The sequence below is a fragment of the Cibotium barometz genome, chromosome 60 (assembly GCF_041138505.1).
Source record: "Cibotium barometz isolate CiBa-2024 chromosome 60, ASM4113850v1, whole genome shotgun sequence".
Lineage (NCBI taxonomy): Eukaryota > Viridiplantae > Streptophyta > Polypodiopsida > Cyatheales > Cibotiaceae > Cibotium > Cibotium barometz.
In genome coordinates this window covers 26,057,732-26,083,172 of record NC_141105.1, presented here as the reverse complement: position 1 = coordinate 26,083,172, position 25,441 = coordinate 26,057,732, and the positions used below count along the sequence as shown (strand labels likewise).

Here is a 25,441-nt window from a genome sequence, read left to right as displayed (position 1 = left end):
TTACATAAAGGAAGTTATTGAAAAAAGGATTTATATTAACATATACACACAATGTGTGTGTGTGTGTGTGAGAGAGAGAGAGAGAGAGAGCATCTTTGATCTCTACAATGCATTACACATGGCAGAGTACCAATCTCTTAAGAGACAACAAAGGCTCCCTTGTATCTGAATAGATAATGCTCCTCTACCTCTATCTCCGCGTCATGCATAATGTGCATATTCACTCGTCCTGTGGTATGTCTTCTACTCTCCTTGTCTTTATTCAAGGGTGGTGGGAAAACACCCTCAGCTAACCAATGGCAATCCTCATAATAATGAATATATCCTTGGTGACACTAAAAGGAGGGCATCCCCCGGGGCACGCGGCACCTAGTAAACCCCACGGCAAACCGGGAGGACTAATGTGCCTACCCAGTGCGTGAGTGCATTCTAGTGTGTGTGTATGTTTCACCTCTCCTTATAGTTCCTCCCCATATAGATGCATGATATTCGGCGCGGTCAAGCATACCCCCAAAGCCCCATGGGTCTCGAGTTGGTTTCCCGACCTCACATACACCCCCCCCCTTTATGGAATTGGCATCCTCGCCAATTGATTTTCGAACTAAGAGTGAGTGCCTTTGTATCATGTTTATTTCAATCTCCAACAAGTGTCTACGTGTAGCTTAGAAAAAAGAAAGCGGGAGGTCTTAACCTTGCTTTATAGCCATGAGCAAAGTCAGTGTCAAGCCCCCGCTCGTGAGTCCCCCGAATCCCCAATGTGCGAGGTACCACACTAATGCGTTGGTCCTCGCTCGACTCCTGTCAGAGTCGAATGTAGATGCCTTCAAGACAATGCAGCACTTGCCTGTTTCTCCTGAGTAAAGTATGTTCTGGCCTTCTTGAGCATCGCTTTCCAGTGATATTCCCATCTTCAAGGAGGTAGACCACATTGATTTTCATGAACTAGTTTCCACTTGGCCTCTCATCATACCAATCTAATCATTTGCCATTCCAATCCCTGTTGTCGACATTGTTGAGGACAAGGTTTTCTTGGTCAAGTCAAGCCCTAGCTATCTTGACACCAAGATAAGCTTTGCATGTTCTTTTTCCATTGATCCCTTGAATCCGTGGGTTGCGTTGAGCCTGAAGCTCTATTATTACCCGTGTGCACTGTGGTGCTGAATCCTTCTGGGACATAAGTTGCGGAACCTTACTGACACCAGCTCAGCCTGTAATGATTCTTGTCATGTCTGTCTCTTGCAACCATGTTCAGGTTCCTGTGACCATTGTGTCATGATTAACGTGCTTATGCTCCTAGGCATAAAGTCCTTTAGCTTGAGCTTGCTCTAGCCTTCATGACACCATGTCGGCCTTTACACAATCTCTCACCTTTGGAAGTTGTACCCTTGTACTTGTGAGCCTTGATGCTCGAATCTTTGTTTGGTCATAGCTTCATGAGCCTAGTTGCTCGGATGTTGAAGCTTGAGGACACAAGTAGCTTAGTAGGCTAATCCCAAGTCACCTGTTTGAGTTGTCTTCGAGCCTTTGAGTACCTATTATGCATCCTGTTTGCCCTTTGAGCGGCTAAGTATAGATGTTGCCAACATAAACCAAGTGTTTCCTTGGAATCCAATGAACACTCTGCCACTAAGCATTCCCCCGTACATAGCACAATTGACACCTTCTGCACATACAGTTTTCATGTTTAACTTCACCTGGCCCAAGTCTCACCATCTGACTTCGATGAGAGCAATTACCACCTTGTTGCCATCATCCAACCATAAGTACATTGCCACCTGCACTCCTGGCTGTTTCCATCCTTCAAGTTCCCCTCGGTATGCCTATGTGCCTTCATGGTCCTATCTTGACCTCATTTAGCATGCTACATTTCAAACTCTTGTTCGCCCTCCCTAGATTTCTCTAGTTTAGGCAACTGGCATGGACCCCGAAGTGTTTGAGAAACCTAAGAGTCCATGAATTGTAGCTCTGGTTTTGTGACCTTCTTGTGCGATACTGGTTGCACGGCCACTCTGATATGACCACTATGTTGGGTCCTTCTGTGATATGATATATGAATAGGGGAGACTGGTGCCATGATTGGACTCACCCTCACCCGAATGATGATATGATAGAAGGGGAATGTTGGTGCCATGATTGGACTTACCCTCACCCGAATGATGATATCTTCCTTGCCAGCTTTACTTGCCCGACTGCTGACCTTCTGTCGACCCACATGTGATGATATAGATGATGGGGTTATTAGTGCCGTCTTTGGTCTTACCCTCACCTGCATATCAATTGTGAGCATGACTTCTGCTTCCTAGTAGCTTCCACCAACTCCATTTACCTTGCTAGCCTTACTTGCTCGCGGGCTGCCGACCTCTTGTCGACCCACAATATGATGTAGCAGGAGTTTCAAGTCACCCCACTGCTTTGACTCTTCGATCGGGTTCATTCACATTCCCGTCGAATAAAATTTCATATGGATTGAATGCTGCCTTCAACTAACTGGGGGTTCAAGCCCCTTTCATAAATTCTCCACCTGATATGGGGGTTCAAGCCCTTGGATGCTGCCTTTAGTTGACAGGGGGTTTAAGCCCCTTTCGTAAATTCTCCACCTGATATGGGGGTTCAAGCCCCTTGCGTATGATTGCATCTGATATGGGGGTTCAAGCCCCTTGCATGTTGCCTTTATCTGATATGGGGGTTCAAGCCCCTTGCATATGATCTCAATTGATATGGGGGTTCAACCCCCTTGCAGATGATTTTCATCTGATATGGGGGTTCAAGCCCCTTGCAGATGATGATTTTCATCTGACGGTGGTGGTTTCAAATAGGCTAAATAAAAAGGTAAAGGAAAATGTATAGCCTCTGGTTCTAGTGGCAAGAAGCTCATTGAAGTTGTTTTTTAGGAGAAGGGTGATGTGTCCAAGGCACCCAAGAAGAAGGGAAAATGACATTATTGCCATAAACCAGGTCACTACATTGATAAATGCAGAAAAAATCTTGTAAATGAGAAGAAGAAAGGCCATAGGAAATGGATGATTCTCCTAGTGTCATTTTTGCTTCCAACTAGGACATGTCTCTTAGTGCTTCTACATCAACACTTGATTTGGTACATTGGCAGTGGTGCCACCATGCGCATAAAATCCATGAGAGATGTATTCAATTACTTTGAACATGTTGCACGTGGTCAAAGTGTGTCATGTACAAATCATCCATCTTACCAAATTAAGGGCATAGATTGTGTGCCCTTGATTCTACTTAATGGTAAGGAAAGTTGCATAAAAGATGTACATATGTTCTAGTCATCAAGAAGAACTTGATTTTGTTCCTACAATGGCAAAGCAAGGTTTGGTGGTTGAATTTTGAGATGAGAAATGATTGGCCAAAGATATTGCTAATGCATTTCACATTGTAGCAATTGGAACACAGCACCACATAATGGCTTATATATGTTGGACAAAATAGGTTGACACCAAGGGTTGGTGGGTGCAATGCTCCTTTTCTTGCTCCTTATGGGTTTGCAAGAAGCAATAATCTAATCATGCATATACTGCAACTTTGAACCTTACAACCATGCACTCTAGGCATGCCATGCACCTTGGATTTTATCTAAGAGGGAGAAGACAAGAGTGAAGAAGGTGATTACATCCTTTCGCACACCAACATTTCCTCAAGGATGCCGCCGCAAAAAATAATAAGTTGAGTGGCTTGAAGTCTCATGATTGGCACAAGTTCTTACAGGTATATAGACTTTCAAGCTTTTTTATTTGATACTTTTTTAATAAATCACCGGTAAAAGTGTCTTAACTCACTAATGTATGTTTGTGGATGGTGTTATTGTGTACTTTGTGCTTCCTATTGCTATCAAAGACTACATAACCAAAGACATTAGGATTGCCATTTATAAGATTAGTGGGTTAGTAAGATGGATTTCTTCAAAGGAGATCAACTTACAATCTATTGAGCAAGTAAGAGTCAACTCAATAGCAGCAGTGTGCTTAATTGAGATCCATTTTCCAATATCTATTCTTAGTATCCAAATGCACTTCTTAGTACATGTTGTAGATGAGGTTATAATAACAAGTACTATCCATTAGTAAGATGGATTTCTTTAAAGGAGATCAACTTACAATCTATTCATCTAAGAATCAACTCGATAGAAGTAGTGTGCTTAATTGAGAAGCATTTTCCAATATCTATTCTTAGTATCCAAATGCACTTTGTTGGTACACGTAGTAGATGAGGTTGCAATATCAGGTACTGTCCAGAGTCAATGGTTATTCTTTTTGGAAATATTGATGAATACCTTCAAGGGTTTTGTGAGACAAAGGGCAAGGCTTGAAGAGAGCACGATAGAAGGTTGGCTAGTTCAAGAATTACTAGTGTATATCTTAGAGTTATTAGTCAAATAGGTCCGTGTATGCCTTGAATTTGGCACAACAAAGATGATGAGTGTATAGTTGGAGAGGTACCACAAAGAAATGGGATCACTCATAAGATGGATGAATCCTTATGACATAAATCAATACATTTTGTATCTTGAATTCTCCAGAAATGAAAAAATGGATTGATAGGTACAAAGAGGAACACGTGGAAAGAATAAATGCTAGAAGACTTTTTATAAGAAGACATAGATATCTTCCATACCCACCTCAACTTTTTAGATATGTCACTTAGATGGCTAGAGAACACTCTTAGGAAAACAAGGGATAATGGTGAAAGGATCAGTGAGCGAGAGATGGAGTTTGCATGAGGATGCAACAGGCATGTAAGTAAGTTGAAACACATACATAACTTTATTAATTATTTTTCTCATATTATTGATAGTTTTTTACTTAAATGTTTTTTGTATTATGATAGATTTGGAGCATTATGGTCCCATGGTTGTCACTTTTACGTGGAGCGTATAGATAAGAGAAGAATGACCTTTGATTCTTGAGTAATTGCTAACTTTCTCTCCAAGAGAGTTGAGCACGTGCCAACAATGCAGGTCTTCGCACCTCTAATATTGATTATTGTAGAATCATACAAGATATTATAAATGTAAAATTTAGGTGATTTGACATATTCATTCTTGATGTTTAATGAAGTGTTGTACAATGGTCTAAATACAACAATCAGAAGAGATAGAAGTGGATTCTTTGCTATCGACTCAACAAAGTTATGGATAGATAGCCGTGATGCATTTATAATACCACAACATTGTGAGAAGGTAATAATTGTTAAGAAAATGTGTATTATTTTTCTTTTATATATTAGCTTTCTGTTATTATAATATGAATAGATAATATAGAGCAAGTAATCTTGCAACTAACTTTGTCGAAATCAAAATGGTGGTTTGTAATAAAAGTTATAACTCAAAGCACACATATTTGAAGAAAAAGATGTTCAGGAAGAAATGGAAAAAGGTGATAATGTCCCCGCCGATGCATTGGAGGGTAATCAAAGAGATACTCATAATGTAAATGTTGTGGTGGATGATGTCATTGGAATCAATTGATAGAACATAAGGAGGGCTCATCATCATCTGGTGAATTTACTGATAGTATATCCTTAGATCAATTGGAGGGTAATCAAAGAGATACTCATAATGTAAATGTTGTGGTGGATGATGTCATTGGAATCAATTGATAGAACATAAGGAGGGCTCATCATCATCTGGTGAATTTACTGATAGTATATCCTTAGATCCTTCTATGGAGGGTAATGAATTCCGTTTAATCCCATGTTTCCAGATATAGGAGATACAAAGATCACATTAGAAATTGACATCTTTGGAGCCATAGACCTTGTATACGATGAACATTCATAAAATTTCTTTTATATCCTCAAATCAAATGTATTCACTAATATTTTTGATAAAATCTAGTAAGTAAATTATCGATGCAAATACCAACAAACAAATTTCAACACACATATTGACATAAATATTGACAATAATACCGAGGCCCGTAAGATCACATGCCTGATAAAAATTCTCCTTAAAAACGTTGGTAGAAAATGTTAGATTGGGTAGATCTCTTGTAGAGTGAAAATGTAAGCATCACTTAGTGAAAAATGCAACTCCTACAATGTCTATGAAGCAAAACATAGGTCTAACCAGCTTGGAAAAGCATAAACACACATTATAAAGTTGTCCAATAGATGCTACATCAGGGGGCCAACATTCACTCCAATAGCACCAACTTATCGAATTGAAGCTACTAATTTAGGGCATTTACAAAAATTTGGCCTTTTATGAAATATGAAGAAAATCATCAAATTTAATCCTCCATTAAATTGAGGCTTCTATAGTGCCATGGAAGGTCTAAGTATCTGTATTATGGCATAGTTTCCTTGTGCAATAAAGTCTGCATCCATAATGACATGGAAATATCGTCGAAAGAGACTACTCATTGACGTACGCTCAAGGGGAAGTCTTTAAACTTCTAAAGTATTTTAATTCCTATTTAGTTTTGAGTCATGGATTCTCTGCCCCAAAATGTGAATATTGTGGGTGTATTTTTATAATGCTCCATCATTTTCTCTTTATCTTGCTTAGAACGAGGGGGTTATTTTGATATTATACTGACATAGGTTATTTTTGTTGTCTTTGTCTTCCGAGGCAAGACTTGACCTCTAATTCCTTTGCACTCAGCCATACTATATAAGCCTGAGCCTTGCTCATTGTGTTGAGCATGCGATAGGAGTTGATTGGTGGGACTTGAAGAACTGGCCGAAGGACACAGTTCGACAGTAAAAGGACAACACACTAATAGTCGTGCACAGACGGCAGCGCACACATGCGCCCATTGTAATCATATGTACTTCATTGTAATAGTATGTTAGCAGAATGAGTCTTGTAATAGTAGGCAATGGTGTGGCTGGAAGGGACAAGTAGAAGGTCCTTCCAAGATAGCAAAGGAGGAGGCAATTAGCAGTTAGAAGATAGGTAAACACCATATTATATAATTTGGCATTCCCATTTGAAAAATGGGATCATGGGGTGAACTTGTCCAAAATTTTGTCAAAACCCCCTCGTGTGACATATCATTGGAAAAATCTTGAAGAGTTGAATCTAGATCTTCAATCTCCGACAAATTTGGAGTTGGCATGTTTAAGATATATACAAAATTAAATGGAGTGATTAATTCCCAAAATATGAGAATTTTCCCAAATTATCTAATATTGACTTGATAGATAGAGAGGTAAAAAAGAACAGTAGGATAGAGTTAGTCTAGAGCACATAGTATTATACAAGTTGTTTGACAGTAATACAGAGCCCTTGAGCACTATTTCATTGTGTACTTTCTGAGTGAGTGAGTGAGTGAGAGAGTGAGTGAGTGAGTGAGAGAGTGAGCTTTGTGGTTCTATATGCACTTTCTGTGTTAACTGATAGTAGCTAGTGAGTTCTGAACCCGTTGAGCTTAGGCATTGACAGAATTACCTCTGACCCGTGGTACTATCTTGTCTCGGACCGAGCCTCGACACTTTGGTGATCCTGCTTCTTTTAATCTCACCATTTCTCTCACGAAGGTAACATTATGACGCAACACTTTAAAATGGGAGAGGAACTTCTTGCAGAATTAAGAGCAACACAGCTTATCATCCAGCCTGTGTGGAATCAACTGCAACCAGCAGCACGTCCCACTCGGCTCGACAAACGCTCCACATCTCCCTAAAATTCATTAGCATCAAATGTCTCATCAAGGAGGCATCAACAAATACCCAACATACAAGGGTAAGAAGTCTGAAGACCTCGACACCCATGTCATGAAATTTGAGGCTGTGTGGAAGGTAAATCACACTTGTGTTAATGTTCTTGATGAAAGGAAGCGGAACCAATTCTAGGCCACATTTGGGGATATACCCACCGAATGGGTATCCCAATATGACCCGGACCGCTTTCACACATTTTATGCACTAAAAGAAGCATTCCTCAAAAGATTCAAAATTATCAAAACTAACTTTGAATTGCAGGACAAGCTGAGAAGCTTGAAATAGAAGCTGCTACCAGAGTAGACGATTATGCAACCAAGTTTTTCACTAAAAGAAGCATTCCTTAAAAGATTCAAAAATCAAAACTAACTCTGAACTGTAGGACAAGCTAAGAAGCTTGAAATAGAAGCTACTACCAGAGCAGAAGATTATGCAGCCAAGTTTTTCATTCTACATGCAAGAGTCTCTCTAGTTGACAGACCATCCAAAGCAGGTCTTGCAGAAGACTGGTTCCTACGCAGTCTCAACAAAAAACTCAAATCGATGGTGGCAATAACCAACATCAACGTAGAAGGGTTCGATGGGCTTGTGAAAGCTACTAAGCGAGCGAAATGCAACATGGGATTGGAAAAGAAGTTAAAGAAAAAGAAGAGCAAGAAGTACAACTCTTCAGATAGCAACACCGTGAAACGGTAATTTCTCATGGGCCAATCAAGCAGCGCCATGTGGTTTTCTTCATTAAGGCAGCCGCCGTGTCACAACCTTAACTAACAATTCACGATATTAACACCATGCAGTGTCATGGATCCTCAGGTTCGTGAACTTGCAATTTCACGGAACCTAAAAGTTCCACGGAACCTGCAGTTTCATGAAACCTAAAAGTTTCACGGAACCTGCAGTTTGAAAACTAAAATTTTCACGGAACCTCACTTTTTCATGGAACCTCAATGGTTCACGCCTAATCGGTTCACGGACCTTACTTTTTCACGAAACCTAACTTTTTCACGCAACCTCAATGGTTCACGCCTAACCAGTTCACAGAACCTCACTTTTTCACGGAACCTCACTTTTTCATGGAACCTAACTTTTTCGTGGAACCTCAATGGTTCACGCCTAACCAGTTCACGGAACCTCACTTTTTCACGGAACGTCATTTTTTCACAAAAACTCATTGTTTCACGGAACCTGACATAACGACCGTGTAGATTCACAAAACCACTCTAACCTTGTACCTTCACGGCACAACCTTCACATGTCTATTAACACACCCTATGATTGCTCCTACACTAACAAACTCCTCAATTCAACCAACCAATTACCCATTTAAAAAAAAGAAAAAGAAAAGATGGTATCAACCCCACCAGCCAGTAGACTAATGCGCTGTTCATGTACAGATGTCGGCCTCAGAGTCAGAAGCTCTCAAGACCCCAGCGCGGGTCCCAAAGTTGAACTTCTTGGGCCCTTATGCCCAGGCCTTCCATGGGGCCATCATCGGCAAAGAAGCTCTCACAGCCCATGGAAAGGTAGCCCTACATTACCACAGCCCAGAATGCCTCCAAATTCTAGAGGAAATCAAAGCTAGACAAGGTGGGTTTGGGGAAAATAGCAGATACTCCCAAGAAGTATTGACACAGAACTCGGCACCGAGTACCTCAAGACCTACGACAAGGGCACCAAAAGGGGAACTATCACCAAAGCTAACGGCACTACCAAGCAACTCCTCATCACAGAAGAGCTCATACTACGGGATGCTCTGCCAGCTTTCGCCTCCTGCAGTCCAGGTCCACGCCCACATCATCGACAAAATGCCTCTCGATGCAATGCTCAAGAAAAGTTCTTACGACTCAAATGGGGCTGAGTATGAAAAAATTCAGGATGAGGCTACAGAAAAAGCTTACAAGGCCATGTCCTTGATGATGCAGGTGAAGTTTGTGGACATATATAACAGGGTGCCCTTAAACAAAATTGCAAAGGTACATGAGGAGAAAGAGGAAGACTGGGCCTACTATGTCCATAGAGACATGGAGAACTACTTAAAGGCACATCAATCCAAAATATGTAACCCGTAGTTTTGAATCACGTAGCCAAAAGGCCTCTCCCAAAGCCCGAACCAACGGAGCACTTGCAGTTGGCACTGCTACCAGAACAACCCACATTAACATAAGATATGCAAGTGGGGCAGGCTATCTTGATGGAGACCCAGGCAATCATGAACGAAATCAAGAAGGGGGGAAGGAAGAAGACAAATAAGAAGATGAGGGGAGTAATTCCAAATATAGTTGTGGAGTCACAAAGATTAGGGGCAGAAGTGGCCCAGGAAATCCAAACATACCAATAGGCATTGCAAGAGACCACTCTCAGCCAAGCCACACAAGAGCCCCTATAACAAGTTACTCCTCTGACAAGCCCGGCTCAACTAATATTTGTAGATCTATCCCCCCTCAAAGAATCAACTCTAGCAGACACGCCAACAGAGATAGCGCCAAACAAGAAGCACCAATACAGGCTGAGGAAAAGGTGTTGAGGCGGCCATAGCTCCAATACAAGAAACAGAGGCCCCAATTGAAGCAAGCAAAAGATAACGAAGTCCAGAGCCATCCAGTCCAAGCAAGAAAAGGCGGTTGGAAGATGAAGTAAGAATACTCTAGTTGGCCGCCCCCTGCAAAACATAGACTATATATAATTCTTGCAAGAGACCATGGAAGGACTAGATGAGCTGCTCAACCAACCATAGACTGGGCTGGAAGAAGAAGCAAGCATAAGTGCAATCTGGGAGCAAGAACAAAAGGTCTGGCGGTGCCACCTCCTTACAACACACATGCTCCACGACCGTAATGCCGCCCTCTGGAAACACGTTAACAATGCATGCACACAAGTGCAAACAGTAGTTGAAGCTACCCATAAGGATGTAATCATGAAGAGATTGAAGGACACGGAGGAGCAAGAGAACATGTATAAAGCCCTGGAAAGCAATAACATGGTCCTCAGCCAAACAATCGTGCAAAGAATCAAGGAAAATGTGGACCTCAACGCAAAATTAGAACAAGCTAAGGAGTAGCTTCAGAGAGAGGTCACCCACACAAATGAGCTCACTACACTTCATGCACACCAAATATAGGAGCTCCAAACCAATGCCAGGGCCAAAGAAGAAGACTTGCAAAGCCAAATCTAGCAGTTAACCTCACAGCTAAAGGCAGTGGAGGAAAGGGCAACTCATTTATAGCACGAGAGGGAACAAACAAACAAGGCCCATGCAGAAAAGATTAGAACACTTAATGACACAATAAGTGCAAGCCAGGCCGAAGTAAAAAGGAAAGAGTTGGTACACCAAGAGGCAATGGCTCAGCTTACATAACACCTACACGATATTCAGAAGCTGGCTGCCCCCCAAAGGCTCCAACAAATCACCAAAACTCAAGAAAGAGAATCAACGGTCAGGCGTGCCCGAGGACGTAACCAGACGGTTCGAGTTAGATGCTGCAAGGATGGTGTGCGGGAAACGGATATTTCAAACTTCCTTAGCAACACTAACTTCCGATTACAAGAGTTAGAGCGTCAGCTGGCGATCCAAGATAGAAGTTAGCGACCGGAGCCTAATGATGATCTCCGCCTCCTCCTTGAGCGCGCCTCCGATTTGGGTCAACTGCCAATAACTCCTCAGGTCCCTACTCAAACTCTCACCTTGTTTTTGTCTATACTAACACTCTCTCTACTTCAGTATGACATAAATCTATCTAAAGATATAGGCCTAGGAGAACTAACCCGAATTAAATAAAATACTGAAAGAGATGCTGACCCTACCATAACAATGGGAGTTTTGTGGCGGGGAGACTTAGTATTAACAAATCCACAAGACATCTTCTTCTACCCTTTACATCCTATAGTGCTAAACCTTTGTACTTGGTGTCGTGTCCTCCAAAATTCAAAAATTCTGGACAACAGTGTTGAAAATTAGACCTGTTTGTCCCAGATGACATTCTTGAGATGCCAGCCAACTATGAGGTTGTAGTAGCACATAGTTACCAGTGGATTATAAGTCATGGGTGGCTATAGGAGTATATAACACTCACTAGCATCTAAATTTATGTGAGTCCACTTTATATCATCCTTTTGGCATTCTAAAACTCTACTCTAATATCTACAAGCACTTAGAAGCCATGCTATAACAAATGTACAATACAATTTTGATGCTACCCACATTGAATATCCCACTATCAATTCCGAAGAGATTTCAGACTTACAAAATCTTCCAATCTGGTTTCCAATCTTCCAATCGGTGATTATGGTGGCATAGCCGCCTCTTGTGTACACAGGGTGTGCTTTTCTCCACCCTCGAAAGCAACAATCTGGGCATAGCCAGATTGGAAGATTTTGGCATACAACCAGACTGGCGGCGGAAGGAGTACCTGACAATTCCGGAATACAGCTATGGGCGCACCACCAACACAGTGGGTTGATCCTCATGCCAGTTAAAAGAAGATGGACACCACTAGAATTTTAGGAAGCCAAAAGGCACGACTCACATGTTTGCTATAACTTCCCAATTTTCATACCAACAACGAAACATACAGGAGCAAAGACAGCAAATGCTTACATGGATACGGGCATGGCGTAGAATTCCAGACCTAGCAATTGTGGTTAGAGTCAGATTTTTAAAATTAGTGGTGGTGCTGATAGACCAACCCAAGGAGCCCTACGATGGCTATGAAGCACAACAATTGAAGTTCGACATGAACCAAGGGCCATCCGCCGACAGGGGCATCATGCTTTACTACCACCGACTGAGATGTCTTCCGGGCTACATGCATATAACATTCAAAGACATGGTGGATATAGGATTCTAGAGATCCCACTCAGCATTCTAACGCACACTCAGAAAGCTCTAGTCCATAAGAAATTTCTACCGACATGAGTTTGGTGACGAGGTATTTAGACCTTGGTAACACGTTCTGCGGATAGAACCTACATTAGGAAGGGGGGGATGTTAATCCCATTTTGGATTAACAAACATGATCCTCCAATTGAGGACATTAATAAGTGTCATGAAACGACACTACAAAAGTTGTACATTATGAGATATTGGCCACCCAAGGCCTAATTAAGTAAGTTTTGGGTGCAATTAGGGCCAAATGTGTATAAGGCATTTTCTCATAATGAAAAGACCTAATCCCCTTTGTGTTATAGAGAGATCTTCCTTGTGTCTTGAGAGAGATTGTGAGAGAGAGAGCATTCTAGAATCGTTCCTCTTCTATGCTTGTGTGATTCATGCTTGTGTGGAAGAGTGAGAGAGAGAGAGAGAGTGATTCATGCTTGTGTGGAAGAGTGAGAGAGAGAGAGTGATTGACTTATGTGATGGTGGGAGCGACTCTACGATGATAGTGTGGAGGTGGAGCTTGGAGGTTGGAGCTTAACAAGCGAGCTTGGAGGCCTCAAGGGACTCAAGTTTGAAGCATTAGTAAGTGCCCTACAACAGTTGTGATCTATTGCTCATCCTTTAGGTGAATGCATTGAGTTCCCTCTTGGAGGTGTGGTAGTTCATAACAGGCACTGCTACATGTGCTAGGTATCGGAGCATCCGGCTGTGCCATCGGACTATCCCCAAAGATCTTCTCACCTCCTTCACATTTGCCGAAACTGGAGCTTTCCAGATCGCCTCTACCTTGGCCAGGTCTATCGGGTCGCAATGCCTTCCTAAGACACTATGTGGCCAAGGAGCATACCGCTCTAGACTACAAATGCACATTTTTCTAGGTTCAAGCTGTGCATTTTGACAATCATAATGCCAGATGCGTCAAGTGTTAACATGACTTCCCGAATACACTAAAGTCATCGATGAACACCCACATGAAGCTTGTCAAATTCTCATAAAAAATTTCATGAACCATCCGCTGAAACGTGGTCAGAGCATTCTTCATCCTCAAAGTCATCATGTTGGATGTAAATGCACCCCATTCGGTGATGAATGTTGTCTTCTCTTGATCCTCTGGTGCCATATGGACTTGATTGTAGCCACTAAATCTATCCAGGAATGAATACATTTCATGGCTAGCTATTGTATCCAGCAGGGAATCTATGAACAAGGATGTAAATGCACCCCATTCGGTGATGAACGTTGTCTTCTCTTGATCCTCTGGTGCCATATGGACTTGATTGTAGCCACTGAATCCATCCAGGAATGAATACATTACATGGGTAGCTTTTGTATCCAGCAGGGAATCTATGAACAAGGAAGGAAGGGGTCTGTTTTTACTATTGTTGGCGGCATTTGAGCTTCTTGTACTCCACATAGAACCTCTGTATTTTGACAATCATAATGCCAGATGCATCAAGTGTTGACATGACTTCCCGAAGACACTAAAGTCATCGATGAACACCCACATGAAGCTTGTCAAATTCTCATCAAAAATTTCTTGAAGCTGAAACGTGGTCAGAGCATTCTTCTCAGCAGCCTGAAAGTCATCACAATGGATACAAATGCACCCATTCGATGATGAATGTTGTCTTCTCTTGATCCTCTAGCGCCATCTGGACTTGATTGTAGTAGCCACTAAATCCATCCAGGAATAAATACATTTCATGGCTAGCTACTGCATCCAGCACGGAATCTATGAACAAGGAAGGAATGGGTCTGTTTTTACTGTTGCGGCATTGAGCTTCCTATACTCCACACATACCCTGAGCTTTTGATTTTTCTTAGGATGATCATGATTGGAGACAGCCGAGTTGCTCGATCAATCAGATATATGAATCGAAAATGCAGTAGCTTATCTAGCTCCTCCTTCCCCTTTTTGCGTAGTTTGGGTTTATCCGATCAAATGTATGAATCCAACATGTAGTAGCTTATATAGCTCCACCTTCACCCTTTTTACGTAGTTCAGGTTCATCCGATATATTTGCTGTCGGATCGGAATTACATCCTCCTTTAGATTGATCCGATGTTGGTAAAATTGGGGGTCAATCCCTTTCATGTTGAATGTAGCTCCATGCAAATACATCCTTAAAGGAAGTGAGTAATCCCTGAATCTTCTCCTAGAATGCATCATCCAATTTTGCGCTGACTTGGACCGTCTTTGGGTCTACCTCTACACCCAAATTCATTTTCATCAGATCATCTTCTTTGACCCGTTTGGACTTCTTCAGGTCCTTTTCGAAAGCCTTCTCCACCACAATGATTTGTTGGAGGTCTCCTACACTGTCATCTTTGGCCAATCCTTCGAAAAAGTCCTGGGCCTCATCTGGAGACTCCACCTGCCTCAGCGGATTCTGCTGACTCTTGCCTACCTCATTCTATTGATTTTGGGTTGGGTGGTACTTCTCCATGATGTTGACTACATTAAACTCAAACAAATTGATCAGATTGCCATTTTGGTAGAGGTATTCCTTTTCTTCATCCATATCCAGTCCTTCTAGCATGTTGACTCCCTCGACTACTTTCGGTCGAGAGACGACGGGTTTTCCACTTTCTTGTGGCTAGCCACCACTGACTGTCTGACCTTCTTCTTACCTCTCTAGATGATGATCTTATCCACATCCCAATCTTGCTTTATCCGTGCTTGGCGGAGCCGTGGTCTACCCAGTAACATGAGTAGGCATCGTTGATGTCCTCCATTCGGAGCACTACCACTGCTATTTGGAAGGTGAATCCAAAGATTTCCATTATCAGCCCGCAAATCAATCCGAGCGGCTATACTATGCGCTGATCTACCATTTTCACAATGAATGAGACTGGATCCCAGCTACTCAATCCCAATTTTTGACATGTCGTATCCAATACAATGTTGACTCCTAATCCTCCTAGCCAATAGTACCTCTGCTATGTCCATGCCAGACAGCTTGACCTAAATCATTGAGATGGCCTTCTCATAGATTGGAGCTTCCTTCGAAGTCGAACTTTCAAACTCCGTTTTGTCAATGTGCATGGTTTCCAGAACCTAGGATGGACTTGTCCTTTCCTCCTGGAGCATTAGTTGGACCAACTGTTCTCTGAAGTTTGGAACTAGGGTGCTCCACTAATATGTGGATTTGTTGTTTCTTTAGATCTTCCCATACATCATACTATAGAGTTTCTCCCCCGGCTACCCTGATCATCCTTTCTTCCTTCCTTGGTGCCTTTGCACTTTCTTGAGGGTTTACGTGTCTTTGACACTTCTCCCCCTTGATCCATGACTTGTTGGATTGATCACCAGATTATATTGTGACCTCAGCTTCTTGGAGCCTTTCTGACCTCTTCTTTTGAAGTGCTTCTCAAGCTTACTGCTTCTGTACCCAATCAGACACTTGTGTCCAAACCTTATGCTGATCCTGCCATGTGACCACCTTGTGCTTCCCTTTCTTATCCAAGGTCGGTTCTTTCTCTGCCCCCGGAGTCTCGGGTTGCATTGACCTTGTCACCACATGACTGAAGATTCTGCCAAATGGTAAGACTGTCTTTATAAAAAATGAAGAGATTCTCACATTACCATTAGCTTAAAGACACATCATTTTATTAATCATGAACGTTCTCGTTAAAATTAAAGGACATACTATTTTCTTGATTACACCATTTTAAAAACCATGTGTATATGGATATGATGACAATACTACACTATTGCATAAACGAAGGTAAGCATTTTATTGCAACCATGTTTAGTGGATGCATATCAATTTTATAAGCTAGTCAATGGTTTTATGTGCCTCATGCAACTTTTGTAACTTGTCCTTTTCATATGTAAGGAAATTTCTATCATTTGACTTATTTTAAACAACATTTTGCTTGTTTAGAGAAAATAATGTGCCATGGGGAATGATAAAAAGGGTGATATTTTAGATGCTAAGCACATAGCATGCTCTTACTCATTGTTCCAACTTAAGATGTTTTATTCCCATCATTCCATGCTCTTACTCATTGTTCCAACTTTAGATGTTTTATTCAATTCCTTTAGTTTGATACAATGCTTTTTTATTCCCATCATTCCATGATCTTGTTTGGGCATGCATTATGAACCTCTTTTTTATTCTTACTTTCATGGTGCCATGTAATTTTTTTCAGCAAAGTTGTAGCCACATTAGCCTTGTTCATAACCAATTTTCTTGTCAAAAATTTAATCTCTTTTTACACCCTTTTTACCTCTTCATATGTTCTGTTTTATTTCTTTTCCATTGATTTGAAAGGTATTGGAAATATATTTTTTTATAAAGGAGATCACATCTTGAATGTTTTTGTTGAAGCTCATGGGTATCTTGAAGAATTCATATTATAGTGCTCCACTCACATTGGAGTAGCTGAAAAAAAGGAGCTTACTTCTTGAATGTTTTTATTCAGTGTGAAGTTCTTCATGGATACCTTGGATGATTCATATTATATTGTCATCTTCTCTTCTTTTACATGATTTCCTTCATTGCAATAATTCATTTTATTTGCTTAAAATTTTCCCTAATTTTATCTAGCTTTACTTTTAGTGTTTTTATTTTCTTCTTCTGATTTTTAGTGTTTGTGTAGGTAGGTTGTGTTTGCACATTGTTGAGAAATGAAAAGGGCAATTAAACAAGAGAGATTATAGGGAGACACATAAAAATTATGAGAAAAGAAAAGAAAACAGAGAGATCATTACTAATTAGTCAAAGATAATACAATAAACTCAAGTTTTGTATGTGTGTGTGTGTGTGTGTGTGTGTGAGAGAGAGAGAGAGAGAGAGAGAGAGAGAGAGAGAGAGAGAGAGAGAGAGAGAGAGAAGCATGTACTTTTACTTGATAATTTTTCATAAGATGCACCTCGAACAAAAAAATTATGTTACGTAAAAATATTATGAATGTCTCAATATTTTTAAAGCTACACCTCCAATAAAGAAATTATGTTACACAAAAAATTATGAATGTTTCAATATTTTTAAAGCTACATTTATGATTTACATCTTTGATGAATTATAAAAAGTGGTCCTTGACTAAAACTATACGACTTAGAAAACATATTGGTATATCATTTAGGCCAAAAAAGCACAAGTCGCTATTAAAGTTTTGCACACTCACTCAAGTATCAAATTACATGACATTATTTAAGATGCGAAGCTATTTTGTATGATGTATAAAATCTTTGTTATAAGATCCTTATGATCATGGAAGAGATACTATAGAAGGAAAGACTTGGCAAGAAACTCTTGAGGATACTAAATAGAAAGTGATATATAATTTGTGGATATCCTTGAAATGTAAAACAAAAATACCTACAACTAGAATATTAAATCATCTACATAAGGATGTTTGGATGCATAGACATGATAAAACATTATTTATAAAGAACCCAAGAGGATAACAAAATGCCTTTACTTACGGTTTGAAGTTGTGTGAAGATATAAAATTTTTTAAGGTAATAGTTTATTTGGGGTATTTTTTTAAATTCTTGTTGCATTTTTTGGGGTATGTACAGCTGTGAGCCACTTTTTTGGGTACATTTTTAATACTAAGCCACTTTTTGTCACAAAATTTTCATTACTTCCCATTTTAGCTTGGGAGGCCATGGGTGAGATTTCTGGTATCTCATCAAAAGTCACCAAAACTTGACCTCATCCTTATCCATGCTCCATATGGTTTGGTTTCAACCACAAGAAACTAGTAGCCATCTTTGTCATAGACAAGGAGTCTTTCTCACTAGGCTCCATCACACTAAAGAAGGGCTCTTTCCTTTCTTGTTGGGCCATCACACTAAACAAGCCAGTGAGCCATGGTTTGGTCCATCACACTAAAGAAGGGCTCTTTCCTTTCTTGTTGGGCCATCACACTAAACAAGCCAGTGACTTTGGTTGGCCACACCCATGGGTGAGAACAACATAGTAGACAATGTACTTTGTTGGTTGTGGGATTTGAACTTGTGCCCTTTTAGGCTACTTGCATTAATGGCATCACACTAGACCAAGTCATTGAGGACCTTGATACAAGTTTTGAAGAGGAGCGAAAGGAATCCATTTTGCAATAGTCATTGGTGCAGTAAGGGGCATAATTATGTATTGAAAATCCCCTTTCCACATGTAGAGCATGAAACTTGAGGTAATGAGATTGTTTACATGCCAAAAACGAACATGTCAATTTCTTTTAGAGAGGGAAAGTGATTATGTAATGTCGGATCTCAAAGCCTTGCCATTTGCATTTAAGCTTTTCTCAACTTAAGCACAAAAACTTAGCTTTCTAGTTTGTATGGATGCACGATAATATGCACGTTCAAGTAGCACAACATTTTAACAAATTGGCTATCTAAGAAATGTTTCAAAGCACATATAACAAGATACCGGACAAGTGCATCAAAAGTAAGAATGATGCACTTCCATTTACATGAGATCTAAAACTTTTTACAAAGGAAAAAGAATGAGTGACACACATTTGTATTTTGGAGAGTTTTATATGAACTTGACATGGTGAATTTTCAAATCCATGAGAAGTGCTCATGCTTGCAATATTAGATTAGCACTTGCATGCATATACTTGACTTTTTATCTTGTGTGAATGCATGATCACCAATAAGATTTGCTTTTTGATTTCTTAGCACTATAAGCTTTGCTTTGTTAGCATCTTACCTATAAGCTTTGCTTTGTGATTTGTGTGGATGCCAACAAGGGGGGGATATGCCATTAATGTATAAGACACAACCAACTTCTTAGTGAGGTTAATTAAGCATATCTTGTTTTAAGATGAGAGATAAGATCCAAATATGATCTTTGAAGTTGAAGTTTGAGCATCATGGACTTATGAGATGAAAACATGAAAATTAGAGTAATGGAAACAAATGCACGTAGTTTCGAGATAAGTTTGAGCTCAAGATAAGGGTCCATTTTAATAATGCTAGATTAGGTGGAAACATGATTGGTGTCTTGCGAGGGAAGGTTCAAGGGATGTAAAATGTGCTTGGTGGTGGGGAATGCTAATTAGTAATGAAATGGTAGGAAGCTGTTGCTATGGAGAAAAGGTTGAATAAAAAAAACATTTCCTTTTTGGATAGCCTTTGTAAAATGGTGGGCCTTAGCAATATGTAATATTTGTTTAAAGATGGCTTCTTCAAGAAATTAGCTGGAGAAAAGGTTAAACAAAAAAGAGATTCCCTTTTTGGCCCACCCCTGTATGATATGTTATATTCGTTTTAAGGATGAAGTTAGGTGCAAAAATTTAAAAATGAATTTAGATTCTAAATATACCCCCCACTTCTTTTCTCTCTCTCTCTCTCTCTCTCTCACACACACACACACACACACGCACGCGCGTGCGCGCACGCGCACACACACACATCATGATGTGTGTGGGAGAAAATACACATTAAACTTAATGAAGGAGAAGGATTGGGAGTTCGAGGTCGGGGATTTTAAAAGGGAGCCACTCTCATGGATAAAATTATTGATTTTTTGGGTAGATTATTAATATTTCTCAAATGAATGGGATTAATTAATTAATTGGATTGATTCCTTTGTCCAGGTGCAAGACAGATTATCGAAAATGGGAGGATTCCGAGATGGGCGGCACGACAATTGTGCCCCTCTAATTTTAATATACTAAAGCAAGGAAAAGCGTTAGGTTTTGGGGGGGTCACGAGAAAAATAATTATCAACCTTTTTTTGGGATTTTTTTGAATATGGACGGGGGCCCGCCGGTTGACCGAGCGGCTGACGGCTCGTTAGATTTAAGCGGCCGCGGGACGGCAACCGTCAGGAGGCTCGAGCGGCCCTCGTTTTTCTTTTGTGTCAGGTGGACTGTGGGGGTTACAGAACGCGGGCACGTGGATGAAAGCCATGCATTTGAATTTGCATTTGGGTTTCATTTCATTCGTAGTGTGAGCTTAAAGAGAAAAGGGGGTTGTCGCAGGACGTTAGGGCGCGCACATACACACACGCGCGCTCGCGATCAAAAGAAAAAGAAGAGGAAGCAGAGCCAGCAAAGAGCTATATCCTGAAGCAGAAGCAGGAGCAGAAAGAGAGCTTGGTTTTGCCTTAGCCAGCAAGAAGAAGCTTCATTTTCCCCACAACAATCATCAACTTCGTCATAGCTCCAGGTTGGTTTTCTGTTCTCCTTTCTGCTGACCATGACCATGACCCTGACCCTGACCCTAGCAGTAACCCTTACCCTAACATTGACAGAAACTCCTAACCAAAACCTAAGTTTTCCATAGCCGTGGATTTCTGTGTTCTCTATTGACCTTTTGTTTCGTATCTGTTGCACAACGGGGTTTTATTCTAAGAGATCAACTTGTATCTGCTTTTGGGTTAAGCAAAATTCGCAGCATTTCTGTATGTTCAGGTTTTATTTTTGGCATTTTCCACTTTTCTCTGTCTCTGCTCACGAAATCCATGTTCAGAGAAAAATGGCAGAGGTCTGTGTAATCCGATACTTCGTTCTGGCTCCCTAATCAGATTGATGATCTGCTAATTTGTTAGATTTTTATTGCACTTGCTGATCCAGGCCTTGTATTGAGGAGTTGTTTCTCCTGTGTATTTCAGTAGCACTTTTCCTTTTTTTTCTGCCTGCTTAAGCCTTCTTTTTTGTTCATTATGGTTTGTGTGGATTCCTGCCCATTCTGATGGCTAGCTTTTTTGTAAAAAGTGTTCGTGGGTTATCGATAGTGTAAGAAATAGGCACTTATGATATACACATAACCTAGAAATATGGATGTGGTGGAGATTGCTGCTCCAAAGTTTGTGGTGGCAAAGATTCGTCCTTGAATTTTGGATGGGTGAAAGGTTGTAAACACCGTAAGCACACACATGTGCACACGTGTGTACACGCACCACACGTTATCAGCATATATTTCAAATACACATGTACGCAGATGACTATATATACAGTACTTGTATCTCTGTATGACACACACACACACACAGGCACGCACGCACAAAGACTTCTTTCATGTGCATGACATCCGTTCACATAGTTATTTGGATATACCTACACGCTTATATAGGTATATTCAGTGTGTATGATGTCTTTTGTATGTGTATGCATGAACTTCTTATGTGGTACAGTTTGTAAGCTTGGAATCCCTTGGATTCACTCCAAACTTATGGAGGTTTATATGGACATAGGGTTTTATATGGTTCTGTTCAGATGTGTTACCTGCTCTGTTTCTTACGACTTCTCTCACCTGTGTGTCAGAAATAGGGTGCAGCAACCAAGAGGAACGGAAGAATGTGTGGAGGGCCGGAACAGTCGAACACAAATCCTGGTGGTACATGCCAGGATGGAGGGCTTCATACTTCTTATGGAGCCACCAGTTCTAATCCTGCTAGCAAGACAGAAACTATGGATGCAGAGGCTAGTGATCCTATGTCCTACTTGTTAGAATTGGCTGCCAACAATGACTTGGAGGGTTTCCAGCTGGCTCTGAAAGACGATAAAGCCAAGGTAGATGGGGTTGGAAGTTGGTATGGCAGGCAGAATGGGACAGCACACATGGTGTTGGAACAGAGGACCCCAGCCATGATTGCAGCCTTGTATGGAAGTGTGGATGTGCTTAAGTACATCTTAAGCGTCTACAACTCTTTTGGAAACATTAATATGAAGTGTGGCACTGATGGCAGCACAGCTTTGCACTGTGCTGCTGCTGGCGGTTCTGCCTGTGCAGTAGAGACGGTCAATCTGCTACTTGATTTTGGGGCTGACTTGAATGTTGTTGATGCTCAAGGGAGACGGCCCGCAGATGTGATTGCAAGTTTCTCCAGACTTAACCATGTGAAAACAGCATTGGAGAGTGCACTGAAAGCAGCACAGTCAGTGCGGGTTACACTAATGGATATGTCTGAACGGCCAGAGTCTGGTATGACTCTGTTTGTTGAAGATAGAGAAGATGGTTTTATTGGATTGGATGGAGAAGTTATGGCCATTGCTATGTCATCATCTTCATCATCACTGGGAGCATCTTGTCAGTCTCCCTTGTCTTCCCTCTCACCTTCCTCCTCTCCTAAGGCACTGGATATTGCTGCTGTTAAGATCTTTGGAGAAGGCAATGAAAAGGCCAAGGAATACCCTGTTGATCCATCCATTCCTGACATAAAGAACAGCATATACACAACAGATGAGTTCCGTATGTTCTCTTTTAAAATTCGCCCTTGCTCAAGGGCATATTCACATGATTGGACCGAGTGCCCATTTGTACATCCAGGGGAAAATGCTCGTAGAAGAGATCCAAGAAGGTACCATTACAGCTGTGTTCCTTGCCCAGATTTTCGGAAGGGGTCCTGCAGGCGAGGCGATGCATGTGAGTATGCACATGGAGTGTTTGAATGCTGGTTGCATCCTGCTCAATATCGAACCCGTCTCTGTAAAGATGGCACTGGCTGCACCAGAAGAGTGTGCTTTTTTGCCCACACAAGTGATGAGGTGCGGCCATTGTACATTTCTGCTGGTACTACCATCCCCTCTCCAAGGACTTCTTTGGATATGGCTGCATTGAGCCCACCCCTTGCCCCAGGTTCTCCTTCGTCAGCTCTAATGATGAGTGCATTTTCCTCGTCAAATCCTGCTCACAACCCCACACAGGTAAACCTTGCAACGCCCCCAATGTCTCCCTCATCCTCTCCTGCTAATTCTCTTGCTGGTGCTTGGTCACCATCTAGTGTGCCTGCTTTACATCTTCCGGGGGCTAGTTTGCACACAAGTAGGCTGAGATCTGCTTTGAACGCCCGGGATATATCTTTAGAGGACTTGGAAAGGGCATCAGAGTTTGATGGGCAGCTAGTGAGTGAGTTTACTTCCCTGTCATCTCAAGCGCTTTCTACTCAAGCCCGGTTAAATGCAGCTGTTGCAGCATCTACATGTGGAACTACATCTTCCCGAGTAGGAAAATATAGGAGTCTGGGTCTCAATGTTGCACCCACCAACCTTGAGGAGTTGTTTGCATCAGATATGGTGTCTTCTCCCAGATCCATGCTGCATGACTCACCGTTGATGTCTCAACTGGAAACACAGGTGCAATCTCACAAATCCTCGCAAATACAAAGCCAGTTGCAGGCTCAAATAAACACCCAAGTGTTTTCACAAATGTCAGATCAAATGCAGTTGCAACTGCACCAGGCAGCTTTGGAGTCTCAGTTGCAAGGTTCTCCGCGGCTGCATTCTTCAATGCAGACCCCATCTTTTAGCCTTGGTTCCTTTGGCCGCATGTCTGCTCTTGGAGGGTTGGATCTTGATAGGCAGAGCAGCAATGGGGTTTCTTTATCTCCCTCAGTGGTAGCAGCACGAGCAGCCTTTGCACAACGTGACAAGAGAAGTCACAGTTCTCGAGATTTGGGAGCAGGGTTGCCATTGTCTGATTGGGGCTCTCCCACTGGAAAACCGGAATGGGGTGTGCAAAGAGATGATTTGTCCAAATTTAGAAAGTCCGCCTCCTTTGGGTTCAGAGGATCTGAGGAGCCGGACTTGTCATGGGTTCAGAAGTTGGTCAAGGAGGGGCCTCAGGATGCTGATACTGGTCCAACTGTGAGCTCTGAAGATGGTTCTGCTAGTGTCCACAGAGATGCTGCTGACCATTCCGTTCTTGGATCATGGATGGAAAACATGCACTTGGATCAGATTGTTGCTTGACAATCTGTTTTTGAGTGTAATTCTGGTGGGGTGCTATGATGTGATAACCCCCCCCGGCCTCTCTCTCTCTCTCTCTCTGTCTCTCAATTATTCTTTTTTGTCTTGTCCTCTCCAGCTGGAGTGGATTATTGTTTTTCATGTCTTGACTGGTGCTGTAAGAAGGCACCCTGATAAAATAGCACTGTCCAGGTTTGGAAAACCAACTATGGACCATATCTTACCTAGGGATCATGTCAAATGCATGCGGAAAGAACCCACAATTGGATTCACATCCGCTGCTGGAGGCTTTTGCAAAAAAAAAAACCAATAAGGCTTGCTTTTGCTTTTTAATTAACTAATGGGACCCTTGGTTGAGGAAATGTGAGCGATCCTTTTTGTAGATCTCACCAATGGGTGGGTGGTATATTTTCAAATTAACTTTTCTGGACTGTAATGCCAGTTAGTAAAAACCTCTTGGAATGAGCAGCCTGGTGTTGTGGCTCCTTTGATGGCTGGCTAGCTGAATCAGAGCTGGTTCTCTATCATTTGGAGTATTTCAGCAGGTTTGATTGGTTACATTTCACTCAATACCGAAATTCACTGAATGCTAGTCTATGGAGGGTATCCAGTATGTCTGAGTGAGTTGGTATTAGCCTGTACATTCTCTTTTGCGCAGTGGACTGGTGTTAGTTGTGGTCCCTAGGAGGACATGGACATTGAAGCAGGATTTTGGATTAGTTTTCACCGGTCTCACTCGGGGGGCATTGTGCATATTTTCTATTTTGACGAGATGTCAAACTGCCTCTAATACTGTCAATTTCAAGCTATTAGTGCCTGGGAGGTCTTGTATGGACCTTAATAATGTACATCACATAACGCTTATTGTTTCACATGTTGATTATTGTTGTCAATCTTTTGATACTGTTTACCATCTATTTTTAGAGGTATTAATTGAGTTTCATTTATTTCCAGGGGTATTAAGTGGGTTTGTATTTTCTGCCATGATGTTTGATTTGAAATATATTTATGGAGCTACTTTATACCACTGTAATCCATAATGGCATCCCTCAGCTGCCTTGTCCGTTTGGATTGATTGTGAAGATGATGATTGCCCAGCTGCATTCCCTTTTAAGTCTGGCTAGCTGACTTTGCATGTCCAGACGTGTAGCCTTGTCTAATTTTGATTGTGAAGATGATGGTTGTCCAGCTGCATTCCCTTTTAAATCTGGTACGTGTGTTTGTGGGCTG

The 25,441-nt window shown here is 41.4% G+C and overlaps 1 protein-coding gene across 1 annotated transcript; it reads left to right on the top strand.

The window, feature by feature from the left end:
• The first annotated feature begins 20,466 nt into the window (after positions 1 to 20,466).
• LOC147605173 (zinc finger CCCH domain-containing protein 30-like) lies at positions 20,467 to 25,170 on the top strand. Its single transcript, XM_086794259.1, has 2 exons — positions 20,467 to 20,690; positions 21,788 to 25,170. The coding sequence occupies exon 2, from the start codon at positions 21,821 to 21,823 to the stop codon at positions 24,212 to 24,214; it is 2,394 nt and encodes a 797-aa protein (XP_086650385.1). The 5' UTR covers positions 20,467 to 20,690; positions 21,788 to 21,820; the 3' UTR covers positions 24,215 to 25,170.
• The last annotated feature ends 271 nt before the right edge of the window (positions 25,171 to 25,441 follow it).

What these genes read in the sequence shown, in the direction of transcription:
- LOC147605173 (XM_086794259.1), top strand. Translation starts at nt 21,821, where the DNA reads ATGTGTGGAGGGCCGGAACAGTCGAACACAAATCCTGGTGGTACATGC.